The sequence below is a fragment of the Ambystoma mexicanum genome, chromosome 14, assembly GCF_040938575.1.
Source record: "Ambystoma mexicanum isolate Mex_15411 chromosome 14, UKY_AmexF1_1, whole genome shotgun sequence".
Classification (NCBI taxonomy): Eukaryota; Metazoa; Chordata; class Amphibia; order Caudata; family Ambystomatidae; genus Ambystoma; species Ambystoma mexicanum.
The window spans coordinates 325,594,144-325,608,354 of NC_090940.1; the positions used below are offsets into that span (position 1 = coordinate 325,594,144).

The 14,211-nt window shown below is 46.1% G+C and overlaps 1 protein-coding gene across 2 annotated transcripts in view; it reads right to left on the reverse strand.

Annotated features, from left to right (window-relative positions):
* The window catches only part of TDP1 (tyrosyl-DNA phosphodiesterase 1), a 1,670,976-nt gene that overhangs the window by 1,166,319 nt on the left and 490,446 nt on the right, over positions 1–14,211 (reverse strand). For both annotated transcript variants that reach the window (XM_069637461.1, XM_069637460.1), the window contains exon 7: positions 7,166–7,258. In XM_069637461.1, the coding sequence (XP_069493562.1) occupies positions 7,166–7,258 (93 nt within the window). The remainder of the gene's footprint in view (positions 1–7,165; positions 7,259–14,211) is intronic.

The window sequence follows — 14,211 nt, forward strand, 5'->3', positions numbered from 1 at the left end:
CAGGATCAGCATGACCTGGCCATGGGCAGTCAATGGGTGGGCAAAAACCAAACAACACTGAAGTGATGACGCCGGACACTGTTGGAAGGGGCAGAACATCTTTATTGCTACAGACCAGGTGGAGCCGTCAGCCACTACAGACCCCTTCAAAGGACCCCCTAGATAACCTTGCCCATCCTTTCATAATGCACAGTACACCACAGTGTTCTACGTTCCAGTTCACTAGAACCCACTACTACACCTCTCCCTCTCTTAGCATACCCCAAAATGCATGCACCACAGAGAAAGAAAGAAAACGATAAAGAACTGTAGAAAACAAGCACGATAAGAGCAACAGCTGGAAACAACACGTGACAACACATGCCCTAACACCTCTTCCACACAATCTTCAAGTCTGACAGGGGGAACCCTCGAACTGGGAACGCGAACATCTACTCCCAACGTTCACTCCCTCGTCATCACGAACAAGCCCTTGTTCTCACAAACACCACCTTGCGTACCATTCTCACACACCTCCTCCTCCACCTTTTCTCTCCAAGCCCCTGCGACAGGCACAGTTCTTTACTAAGGCTACCTTCGCCATTACTGTCCCTCACAAACGAGCTATTCCCACCTTGAAATTCCAATCCCTCCAGCTCCGCCCAACACATAGGCTCACCATATCTTCCTTACCACAGCCACGCACACCATCCAGAACCACAACCCTTTTCTTACTCCAACGCAACCCATTGTTCAAAGCAACATAACCCGTCCCAACCTTCACTACCGTACAATGTGACCAGTAAACGCTCTTGCTCTTGGGCACCCACCTAGGATTCCTTACCCTCACCATATCAGCCATCTTCAGCACAATGGGAGTCTTCACACCAGACTTAACCTCATTTGCTCCTGATGGTCCCGAATCCTTTCCGAGATCTTGCTCAGGTCCACACTCGTGATAGAAACACCACCAAGCACCACCGGCCTGAGCTTTGATCCTGCCTTCCTGCCCCATATGAGTTTGAAAGGAGAATACTAAATGCTCTTCCAAGGCAAACCATTACCTGTCACCAGCTGAAACTCCCTCTTGACAAAGCTGTTCATCCTTTCCACCAATCCGTTTGCCGAAGGGTTGTACAGCGCTGCACTGTTTTGTCCAATACCAAATACGACCATTAACTTTACCATGTGGTGCGAGAAAAACTTCAACCCATTGTCCGACACTATACTACAAAGCACACCACCTCTGTCAAACACTTTCCTCAAAACCTCAACCACCTTCTCTGTTTCGCAGACTCCATTGCGGAAGCTTCCACCCAACTCGCAAAATAGTCCACCAAAACCACTATGAACTTCAAAGTGGTTTCTAAAACATCCATAGGCCCCATGATGTCCAAAGCCAACTTTGACCATACCTCAACAGGAAACACGGGTTGCCTGCGAACACTCTTACTCTTGTTGCTATTGGCACATAAAGCACATTCCTTAACCAAACCCTCCACATCATCGTCCATGCCCTAGCCACCAATAACATTCTCGTAATCTTCTCTTCGTCAAAAATCTATCCAGGTGGCCGTCATGCACCCACTCCATCACTTTACTCTCAAATTCTTGGGCGATACCAATCTATCACCTATGGTCACCCCCCCATGGGCCTTTTGCCAACTCATCCAACACATGCATGTAAGGTTTGCCCACAACAGCGGTTGCTCTGCTGCCCCAACCACCCTGCAAACCTGCTCTGATCCATCCTAACTCAGCATCCTTTTCAATTTCCAACTCAGGATCCGTTCCACTTTCCTCCTCCCACTTCCTCTTATCTAGCAAAGAATCACACATGGCACCTGCATCCCACTGCTATTCTCCACCTCGTCACCAGAACACAATGATAATCTTGACAGGCAATTCACCACAACTTTCTTAACCCCTGCAATATATTGAACTATAGAATTATACTCCTGCAGGTCCACCATCCACTTAGCAATTCTGGGGGACACTGACCCCAACCCCTTCATCATCAAAACATAAGTCAAAGGCTTGTGTTCAGTCCTGACCATATATGGGATGCCCCACTAGAATGTTCTGAAATATTTAGATGCCTAACACAAGGTCAGTGCTTCTTTCTCGCTCGCTGATTGCATACCACTTTTCAGGCTCTCTGAGCACCCAATAGGCAAAAGCAATAGGCTGATACTGACCTCCTTGCCATTGCATCAGCAACACCCCTAACTCTATATCGCTCGCATGCACAGTCAAACGCGTCTTACATTTGGTATTAAATGAAATCATTGACGGAGCAACATCCTCCTTGATATTTTTAAATTCCTCCTGACACTGCTGAGACCACACAAACGTAGCATTATTCTTCAACAACAAACACATGCTGACGTTTTTCCAGGATACGAGGGAATAAACTGTACACAGTATTCTGGCATACCTAAAAATGAACTAAGTTGCTCCTTGTTGACTGGTGCTTCCTTCATTACCCTCACCAACCATTTCTTTGGGTCTTATGCCACCTGCATCTATGGTGCGTCCCAAATAAGTCACACTCTGCACACCCACCTGACACTTTTCCAATTTCATGGTCAAACCCTTTTCTTGTAGTATCCTTAAAACTGTGTGTACTCTCTCCTTGTGGTCTATCACATCTTTTCCCCTTTATCAAAATATCATCTTGAAAGTAACCGACATACCCCATGTGCCTGAATAATGCTTACAACCTCTGAAACACAGCAGATGCCGACTCCAGACCGAAAGGTCTCCGGCAAAACCTATACACCAGAAACAGTGTCACAAACGAAGTAAGAGGACGTAATTCTTCATGCAAATTTATCTGGTGGTAAGCGGATAAGTCAAAAATAGAAAACTACGCAGCCTGCCCCATGGTAACTAACTCATTTATATTTGGCAAAGGATGCCTGTCCACACAAATGCTGCCATTCAACTCCCTGAAATGAACACACATATTCAAACCACCATCCTTGTTTCCATGCCAACACTACAGAGGACAGTCACTCAGACGATTATCTCCTCAAATGCCCCCCACGCATCGTTCAACTTCCATAGTTCCTCCTTAAGGCCCTCTCTCGCCAACACTGGTACATTCCTAACCCTGTGTGTTTTTGGTACAGCACCTCTTTTTAGCACATATGTGTATGGAAAGCCATGTAACATGCCTAGCTTCTCTGCAAACACAGCCGGGTACAACCACCTTTATATACTCCGCAGATATACCTGTCATCAATCGGTCACCATCCCCTTCACTCATACACAACACAGCACAGTCTTGCCAGGGCAGATCTGTATGTCCAGAGCATCTGGCTCATCCCACCCACAAACACTTGCCCCTTTGTGGGCCACCTATAGTTTACCTGTTGTGCATCGTCCTTTGAAATCAGTTTTTGCACATTCATATCCGAAAATTTTAATTGGCACTTGGCCATACACACTGGGAATGAGATCGGGTGCTTTGGGATTAGCCACCACCTTGCCATAGCTCTCCACTACACTTCAGGCGAAATCATGGTGTAAGGAGACTGTGAATCAACCAGATTGCCAGTTGAATGCCATTCACAGTTAACATGTCCCACAATCCCTTCTTTTTCTCCCCTTGTATTTGTAAAAAAGCGCCTTCCACTGCCCTGGTATTTACATTCCCCTCTGGTTCAATCATCCTAACACCCTGTCCCTGTCTACAAAGGTTTCCTGCTCTTTAACCCCCTCCCCCACCACCATTTATTCTACACATTCTAGTGAAATGCCTCTTCCCATTGCAGCGTCTACACTGCATTGCTCAAGCCGGACAATCTTTCGATCCAATCAAATTTTAGTAATACAGTCTTAGTGGTGGGGCCTATACTAATAAAAAAAACTATTGCCAATCCTTACCTCTCAATACAATTGTGGGAGTAATGTTTATGAAAAAGAAATAAGTGTTCACAAAATGATATGTCAGGATGTTCGGACTGTTGAATTAGTGTATGATGTATGGGGGCTGGTTGCGCATGTAAATGAGTGAGTGTATGGTGAATGGGATGTTTAAATGAGTGAATGTGTAATTAAGTGTGTGTGCGAGTGTTTTTGGTAAGAACCACGTTCACCTGGGTGCTGGAATACTAGTAATATTGGTTGTGACTTGACTTAATTTGTCCAGCAATAAATGAGGAGTCTTGTCACTTGTTTCTACGGTATAACAGTTTTTTATTACACACTTAAAGCCATTCATTCAGGATTTTGTGTAGTTTTAACTGTCCCGGTAGAAATTAGTGACATTTCTTATTGTTTTTGTCTTTTGGTTTGAACTTTACTTTAGGGTTAAGGAGTGTATCCCCTAGTAGTTGCTGTGGCAGTTTTTTTGCAGTTTGAACTGTCTTGTGTTGGTATCCTCTGTTGATGAATCTTGCTCTCAGGAGATGGCACTCTGCTTCATACGCTGGGTTACTGCTGAAATGTCTTTTTGCATGGGTGAATTACCCTGTGGGGATGTTTTTTAGGAAGGTCATTTTGTGGGAGCTGGTGGCGAAGAGAACCGAGTTCACCTCTGTTGGTTTTCTGTACGTTGTGGTTTGTAAGCCCATGGCGTCAATGGTAATTCTGAGGTCAAGGAAGTCTATAGTGTCGTAGCTCTGATTATCTGTCAGTTCAATGACAAAATAATTGGTGTTGAGGTATTGTTTGAAGGAGGCTAGCTGATCTAATGTCCTGGACCAGATCATTAGTACATCGTCCATGTACCTACATCATTTATATATATATATGGCAGTTGATGTATGGGTTAGAGAATACAAAGACCTGTTCATAATGGTTCATGAAAAAGTTCGCCAGTGCCACCACCATAGCAATTCCTTTGATTTGGTGGTAGTATATACCCTTAAAAAATGCATTGTTTGTCAGGGAGAACTACAATATTTCTTTGGACATTTCAAGTGAATAGAAGGAGGCATAGGCCTTGGCATAGGTGTTGTATATGGCTATTAAAGCTAAGGTGTGGTTGATGGAGGTATATAGCGTCTTCATATCAAGTGTCATGAGCAAATATCCAGATTTCCAATTGATGCTTTGTAAGATTAGTAGGGTATGCATGGTATCCCTGAGGAAGGTTGGAATCTTAGGTACTTCTATATCAATTAAATTGTTGATATATTTATCGATCGGTTCGGTCGCCCATCCTATTCCGCTTAGAATTGGTCTGCCTTTAGGGATGACCGTGAATTCTTTGTGTACCTTAGGTAAGAAGTAAATTGTTGGCATCCGAGGATGATTAGTTCTTAAGAATTTGTGCTGTCGTCCATTAGACCACGTTTGTGCCATTTGGTGAGGAGTTCTTTGGCTTGTGTCACAATTAGGGTGGTTGGGTTGGATGCTAGCGTTTCATACCAGCCTGGTGTTTCTACATGTGGCATTGCCATTTTGATATAGTCCGACCTGTGTAGGATAACTAAGCTGCCACCTTTGTCGGCTTCTTTGATGAGGATTGTGGTCTTCAGCTAGCTCATAGTTGATTCATATTGAGGTTGTTGGGTCTTCTGTTCTTGGTTTTCCTTGTGATGTCCTCTAGTTTACGCCCCCCTTTTTTTCCACCAGAGGGTCTTGAACCGGGGCCTGAGACGGTATCCCCCTTCTGGTGTGCCAGCAGACTTTGCCAAAGTCACTGCAGCGGTGTCGCGCCTTGGGGGTAGGGACACCTTCTGAGCTGCGGAGGATACCTTTGCAGGGTCAGCGCCTTTATCTGTCATGGCAGTAGCAGCCACCAACCCCGTCGCCGAAAAGGTCTTAGCCTGTGCCGATTGGGCCTGCTTGGGCTGTTCGGCCTTCTTCTCCTCTGTCCGCGGCTTCTCTGACTTCTGACGAAGTTTAGCCAGGGTAGATGGCTTCCTTTTTGAGGAGGAGCTCGATTGCCGGCTGGCAATGGAGGCGGACGGTGATGTCGATCGCAGCCTATCCACCTTGGGACCCGCTTCCCCAGCGAACCCGGTGGACTCGGACTTGCAGTTCTTGTGCCCTAACGGATGAGGCACCCTCAAAGGACTTAGAAGACCGCTCCTTGGACCGGCCAGTCCTGGGTGAGGCATGACCCTGCTTGGAGGATGGGTCAGAGGCCTTGTCATTGAGCCACGCAGCCAGTCTACTGTGCCTGTCCCTCGTCGTCTTCTTGGAGAACCTCAGGCAAATTTCGCATTCTACCTTCTAGTGGTCTGGGTGCAGTCAGTTCAGAGATTGTAGATGTTTGTCCTCCACAAAGACATTCCGTAGCCCGCATTTGCTGCAGGGCCTGAAAAGGTACCTTCCCTCCTTTTTCTCTTCCTTCATGGTCGGAGGGCACGAAGTAGGCCCAAGACGGCCTTCCAGAAGCTTTGACAAACAACCGCCCTTGAGGGGCATGCAACTTTACCGACAACGCATCGCCGTTGTCAGCCAAGGAGATAGGAGCACACAGGTGCCAATAAAATAAAAATAGAACTTTTCCATGAAAAAACATGGAAAAAAAGTACAAAATAGCTTGGAGACCAACTCGAGGACTCCCAACAATGAAGCGTGTGGTAAAAATCTGAAGATGGCTGCCAGTGGAGGGACTTAGGGAAGGATGGTCATTGCATGGGGGCAGTATGACCCAGAGGACAGTGATTGGTTTAGAGGAGAAATACAGTTTTGTAAGTGAAAGTGTTTTTCTTTTACCAATGATTCCCAATCTGACCAATGGGGAATATTCATGAGCAAGTTAATCCATGCCAGATCCCATGCTGGAGAACAAATGCTTTTTGCAACAAAAATACATCCAGTCATTGTTATTGCCCCAAAGCCAGCCCACGATCTGAAGCTATAACAAGAACACAACCCACATCCTCTCTCCCTCAGGGCTAATTCTTTTCACCAATTCCCTCTGGCACCATTACCATTTTATTCTACGGTCACTTATGTAAGTGGACAGTGGGTCCCATGTTCGGCTTGCTTACTCCATCCAATTGGAGCACACTGAAACTGCCTAAAAATAATGCTTAGCATCCCCTTTCGAAGAAGTTCACCAAATGGCCAACACACGGATAAAGAGGGGGAGCAAGTTGAGAAAAGAAAAAACCTTTCAAATGGTGTAGAGTGAGTTAGGAGGACTTGTAGGGGCAATGGTACTCAAAGAAAAGGTTACCGATTGCTGTAATAAAGGAAAGACGCCACGCTGGGCACATACCCTTGGGTCTTCTGGTGCCAATCGTCACGAATCAGGTTGCTTGTGTGGATCACCACGCGTAGGCCTTCTGTATAGAGCAGCAACATCATTTTCCTAGAAGAGAAGATCCCAGGAAATTAATTTCTGCTTCAGCGGGTTGCAGGCAAGTAACAGAGGGGCTCAAAACTACAGCATTTTAGAAAAGTCAGCCAATGGAGAAGTCCACCTGCACTGCTGGCCTAATCCAAGCACGCAAAAGGCATTTTACAGGTCTGCTACAAAGGGATTGTGGGAAGATGTAAAACTCCTCGCAGGTGGCTCGCATTTGAATAAATGCCTCCTCGGTGAGTAACGCATTCAAACCATGACAACTCCACTCTATGTGCGGTGGAGAGGAATAGCCAAACAGGACAATGTGAATGCGATCTAGGGGTTTCCAGGTTGAACAGAAAAGGCCAATGTATTGCGCCGCAGTCTGCTTTAAATACTCTCTATTGGGTGGCAAAGGAAAGAATGGTCCAGGATCACACATGTGTTGGTCAAATAAGGAAGCAGGTGTATGTGTTCCAAAGTCACGAAGTAGCCATTAGATGCCATCTCTGCTTTGGAGAAAAACTAAAGCGTAGACAGCAAAACTTCCCTCCAGGCGGCCCTCCCCCCTACTCCCCCCTCCCCACACACACACACACACACACACACACACAATGGCACTGGTTGCACACAAAAAAGGTCGGATCACATTTGTGACACACTGGAAGAGATGTGGTAGGTTCAGCCTCAGGAGTTCTGCCAATCGAATACATTTACAATCAAGTGCCTTTACAAATTGCATAGCATCCCACACAGTTAGTTGCCATTATTACCCACAAAACATCGTTGGTTAAAACAAACACAAAGTGCCAGAAAAATAGAGCAGTAAACAGAGGTGCGTTATCAAACGTTTTCAAGTGGATAAGAATACACTACATAGAATTATAGTGCAGGAACTAAAAGGTGTCTCGGAGAAGCGGGGGTCCTTTAGTTTCTGCAATATCATTCTTGTTCTTAGTTGGCACACAAAACCTTTTGGAACACCTGTGGTGAAAAGACTTGAACACAAATCTATATCAAATCCCTGCACAGTGTGTAGGACCCCAAGAGCTGATGGTATTGTATTCTACTGTGCAAAGCATGGAACCCTGCCCCTTTAATACAATCTCTTCTTTCCGTCTAATTTACTAGCAAAACCGCTATGTTGTTACCAAGTCCCAGCATCCAGGGGTTCTCTCAATGCTGGCCAACGCCTTTTTGGGGAGCTCACCCGACTCGCCTGCTCTTGAGCTTCTCTCCAGCCGTGTTGCCCAACAAGTTCCCTTGCCTCTGGTGTCTCCTGAGCTAGAAAGCCACCAGCACATCCATGTTGCTAATGCATGCAACGTACACGAGGCTACACTGAGCCAGACACCGCCTGCTGTCCCAAGCTTCTCTTTGCCAGGGGCCGTTGCTGCTTGTTAAACCGCAACATGAGTTGGACCCGGTTGCCCAGCTTTCCAAATCAATGCTTAATCACTACATCAGAAAGCGCCAGAAAGCTTGGCTTGGAGCTTTTGAGACTCAAGAGTAAGAGGAATGTGAGATGGTCCTGTGACCCTGGCCTGCCGTAAAGGGTGACCAGCGTCCGACTGGACACGAAATCGGTCCAGGCGCCAATGAAAAAGTGGCTTACAATCACACATTACAATTCGTTACTTTTCAGAACAGGCTGAGCACTTCCCAACGGGGTGTCTTTGCTCAAATACGTTGGAAATAATGCATTTGAAAGGTTATTTGCTTAGTAACATGGGTTAAAGCGAGTGGAGTAACTTGTGAAATTGGCACATTCTGGCCAAAAGAAAAGGGACCATACTAGATTAATTACCCGGCACTTCAGGCATTTCCTAATAGGCCAGTCTGAGCCTGTACTAGAGTAATTGGCAGTCTGAGCCTGCCAGTGGCATATAAAAACCTCACACCGTTCCTTTTTAAAGAACTCTTCATTGAACGTGAACATTTGCTGCTCAAATTATTGCCGTCTGCTCCAGCCCTCAAACCCATAGTGCACTTTAATCCAAAATCTGCATTCTCTGTGTTTTCCCTTACAGGATGGGTCATTACAGTTTTAATAAGGTGTCTGTATTTTTAGTTTAAAGTTTTGTATTTTTATAGAATCTTAATTGGGCATTTGGTACCACAGTACTAATGCTGTTTTAGTTTATCCTTTGCTAGCTCACCGCCCTTCTGGACAGTATCGCCTGCCCGTGGCCTGCATTATCCAACGAGGTGAAGGGAGCATAATATTTAAGCTCTACCTTGTTTCCCCTTTATGATTGGGATCATTGCTGGTTTAGTAGTAGAGTGGAACTGAGTAGGTGCTTTAATTACTACTTGTCCCTGTACTCCTGCAGAGCAGCAGTCATTTCGTCATAACAAGATCTCTGAATGGGTAGTGGGATCCTTGAACATTCAAGTACCATCCAGTTTGCCTAGGCATCTGAGGCCCACTTTTTCTAGGGCCTGAATAACTGTTTGAGCCTGCCCCCCACCGGCCAACTTTGGTTGTCAGAACTTGTTTCCCTATGGTTGTATTAAAATCTTGACTTAAAACACAAATCTGGAACTGATGCTGGACCTTGTATTTCTGATGACTTGAACTTGACAGAAGAGCTGCTATCCACCAGCGTGCTTATCCACCAGACTGCTTGTGGACTTTCCTTTCCAAGGTGTCCCTGAACGGTTTACACCCTTCAAACGGAAGCTACAGCACAATTGCCTTTTGGGAACTTTCTGTGCACAAGTTCCTTATAGGCACACTTGAAACACTTGTGTATAGGTGCGTTATAAATGCCATATCATATCACCAACCAGATATAGACGCCCCATCGCCATGGTAGTTCCTCCTCACCTCATCATAGTAAACGTCCAATAGCAGTTTGTGCTGAGTTGCGTATTTTCAAACACAAAAATAATAAATCTGATAACGGCCCAAGTGTGTTCTTTTATTTTTTCAGAAATCTCTCATGAGTTCAAGCCTTCCTTGCTGATCAGGCTTGGTTGGGTAGGCGTAGGCCATGGTCCACCAGAGTTCTGGATTCCAGGAGCTTGCAGGTCGTTGATTCTTAAAGGGCCCATTGCATTCTTTGGTCTCTTCTTCAGTCTTCTGTGTGGGTTTGTTCTAGTAAAATGAGCATCCCTCTCAGTGGCGGTTTGTTTCTGCACATGCCACACTTCCCGATCCGGCGTTTTGGAGGTCGGTGTTCATCCCTAATGGTTTACCTGTTCTTTTTCTGTCCCCTGTGTTGTTCCAATGTATAAAACACTGGTCATCACATAGTGTGAGAGGTCAGTAACGGGAGACTCACGACTGTTTAGTTTTCTCAAGATTCAACATTTTATTCTACACAACATTATAAAATAAACCCTAACTAAACCTACTCTATCAACATCCTAGCTGCTGGAATACTTGGTGGGGTTCTGTCAATACCTGAGTACATTGCGTATTGGAGAATGACAAAGGGGGCTGCCAAGAAACGTGGGCCGATGGATTCCTTTGCTAGCACTCCTTGCAGGGAGGCACCTACTGCATCTGCTTCAGAGATTGCTCCGGCGGGTGCAATGGCGGCACCTGAGGGGATGGAACCCCTTATGGTAGCAATGCAGTCTGGTGTTGGTTCTGTTAACACCAAGCTGGAAAATATTGTTGCCAATATAAGCTCCTTGAAGGCTAGAATGGATAAGGAGAGTGGGCGCATTACAGAGACTGAGACGAGGATGGGGCACACCTTGATGATACTGTCCTTTCTCATGATCAGCTACTGAAATAGGTCACAAAGGAGCTTAGAGCGAACTGCAAGGATTTGGAATTGTGTTCTCACTGAAATAATATTCGTATTGTGGAAGTTCTGGGGGTGGCAGTGAATGGGCCCATGTTACAATTTGGTGAGGGTCTGCTTAAGACATTGTTTGAGGAAGCTGACTTCTCAGTTCATTTCCTTGTGGAACGAGCGCATCAGGCGCTGGTGCTTGTTCCCAAGCCTGGAGCGCCACAGCGCACAATCAGCGCTCGGCTGTTGAATGACCGAGACAGAGATTGCATACTGCACCTGTCTAGGGAGAGGGGATCGCTAAAATTTGAATGCATCATCATTCATGTGTACCACCTCTTCTCTGCTGGGGTTCAGGCGGCCAGATGAGCCTATGACCCTTGTCAAGCCCCTGCTGCAGGAGCAGCAGATCCAATATGCTATCCTTTTTCCATCCAAGTTGCACATCCTGCATGGAGGCAGGGCCCATTTCTCTGATCCTGGGGACGCTCTGCAGTATATTGATGCTTCTATTGCCCCTCCTGGCCGGTCGGCCTCAAACAATACGTGACTATGCTTGGCTTCTTCACTGGTGCAGTTTATAGAAGGGAGCTGCCCTCAGCTTAAGTTATTCTTTCAGTCACTACTGTTATTTTGTTCTAGGGCATTTGTATGTACTGGTGCATTGGGTTTTCATTTATCTGGCTTTTGCCTGGGCTATAGACTTCCGAATGCATTACAATTCTGAATCGAGTGGTTCTCGTATGTTGTGTTGAGTTGCTGCTCGCACTCTTTTCTTTGAGGTTTTGACATGGGATGGGTGTGGGGTGACGCTGTCTGGTTGAGATGGACTGTGCAGGTGGGGGAAGGGGTTAGGGGAGTTAAAGTGAAAAACTTGACAGACAGAATGATCATGGTGTGGCAGTGACATGTGGTGAGGTGCGGGGTGAGGCATTACGAAATGTTTATACACGGCGGGACCTGACAGTGTGAGGACTGGGGAGCCAGTCAACTTTTTCACATGGAACATGCCTGGGATTAATAACCCGATTAAGACCAGGAAGCTATTGGCTTACATTGCCAGACACCAGCCGAAGATTGTTATGCTACAAGAGACTCATGCGTTGGGGAATACCCATGAGGCATTTGCCCCCAAGTGGGGTACTCACAGATACTATATTGATTATTCCTCGCAGGCTAGAGGTGTCCTGTCCCTTATCCAGTGTTCAATTCCATTCCAACTTTTGGGTTGTGATGTTGACCCGATGGGCTGCTATGTGATAGTATAGGGGAAGTTGTGCTAGAGAGATGCTGCTCATTAACACCTATTGCCCCAACATTGATGACCCTAGCTTTTATAACTATCTTTGAAATACTCGCCCAACCTGCCTCTACCACCCTCATTTGGGGAGGGGATTTCAATACCATTTTTAATGATGTCCAGGATAGGTGCTCTATATATATATATATATATATACACTCGGGTTGGGGTACGCCTCTGCACGTTCACTCCTTCATATTATGCACCAGTTGCAATTTTCGGATTTCTGTCCCTGCCTGCATCCTGAGGCTAGGGAATATACCTACTATTCTACTGTACATAACCTGATGTCCAGAATAGACTATTGGTTTCTGTCTGCTAAATTGGTTCCTGTGATAAAACAGTGGGAAATTCTGCCATGTACGATTTCTGACCATTCCCCTGTAGTGCTCCCCATGCTTTTGCACCTACAGCCGCAACCTCGTCCCAGGTGGCGGATGCCATCATCCATGCTTCTAGACTGCATGATAAAATGGAGGAATTATTTAACATTAACATGGGTTCATTGACCCGGTATTCAGTCCTATGGGAGGCATTTAAGGTTTGGAAATGGGGTGAACTGCTGTCGGCCGCAGAGGGAACCCTTAAGTCAGTTAGGTACAGGTTTGGTGAGGTTCAGCGACGGATTAAGCAGCTTGAAAATGAATATAGTATATTGCATGACAAGGCACTATGGAAGTTCTTAAAGGAAATGTGTTAAAATTTCAGGACCTTGCCGAGAAGGAAGTTAAGTACATGGCCAAACTTCTGAGGGCTAGAGCATATGGGGAGGCGGAGAGACCTGGGAAAACGCTGGCCCGGGTGGCTGGGGCTGAAAGGAGGGTGCAGGCTAATACTGGTATTCGTGGTCGAACTGGGGAGGTGGCTGTCGCCAACAATGGTGTAAATAGGGTCTTTAAAGAGTACTATGCTAAATGATATGCTAACTCTGATGCATGCACTGTTACAGCCCTGGAGGGGTACTTGTCTGGCATGGAGCTCCCAGAGCTTCCCCTGGAGGTTAGGCTTGTCCTGGATACTCCAATAACAGCTGAAGAGGTTTGCGATGCTGTAACTGCTTTGGCGTCTGGCAAGGCGCCCATGTCGGAATGGTTAGAGGTCAAGTTATATAAGCAATTTAAGCTGACGTTGACACCTTGATTGCTGCTGTTATGGGATGAAGCGATGGAAACAGGGGAGGTGCCGTCGTCCCTTCGGAGGCCATTATCACTGTCTTATTGAAGCCCAACAAACTGTCTGAAGATGTTGCATTGTATAGGCCTTTGTCATTAATTATTGTTCACCTCAAGATTTTTGCTAAGATACTCTCCCCCCGGTTGCTTCCACACAAGCCCCCTGGTGGCCCCAGATCAGTCTGGGTGTATACCAAGTGGATTCACGGCACTGAATCTTAGGCTGTTGTTTTGTTTTATATCCTAAATTAACCAGCGGGCCAAGGCGGCGGCTGCCTCCCTGGACACTGTGAAAGCTTTTGATTTGGTGCTGCGGATGTATTTGTTTGCTGTTTTGCAGCAATATCAGTTTGGACAGTATTTTATAGAATGTGCACATTTACCATATACTTGGCCTGTGTCTAAAGTCCACACTAACAATAATATCTCACAGGTGTTGCAGCTGGAGAGGGGTACACGGCAGGGATGTCCATTATCTCCCCTGCTCTTTGCTCTTACTGGCTGCACATATTAGAATAGGGGTGTCCCCATATTGGGCCCCCCATAGGTTATCTCCTTATACGTGGCCGATACTCTCCTATATGTCCGAGACCCAGAGGTTAACCTGGGCCCCATGATGGACACGGTTCATAAGATTTTGTACTCGGGGTACAGAATTTATAGGGCTGAGTCAGAGCTTTTCCCGCTTATGGATACTATGACTGCTCTGCCAGATCTTCTGGGGTTCCAGTGGGTCCCGGTGCGATATAGATATGT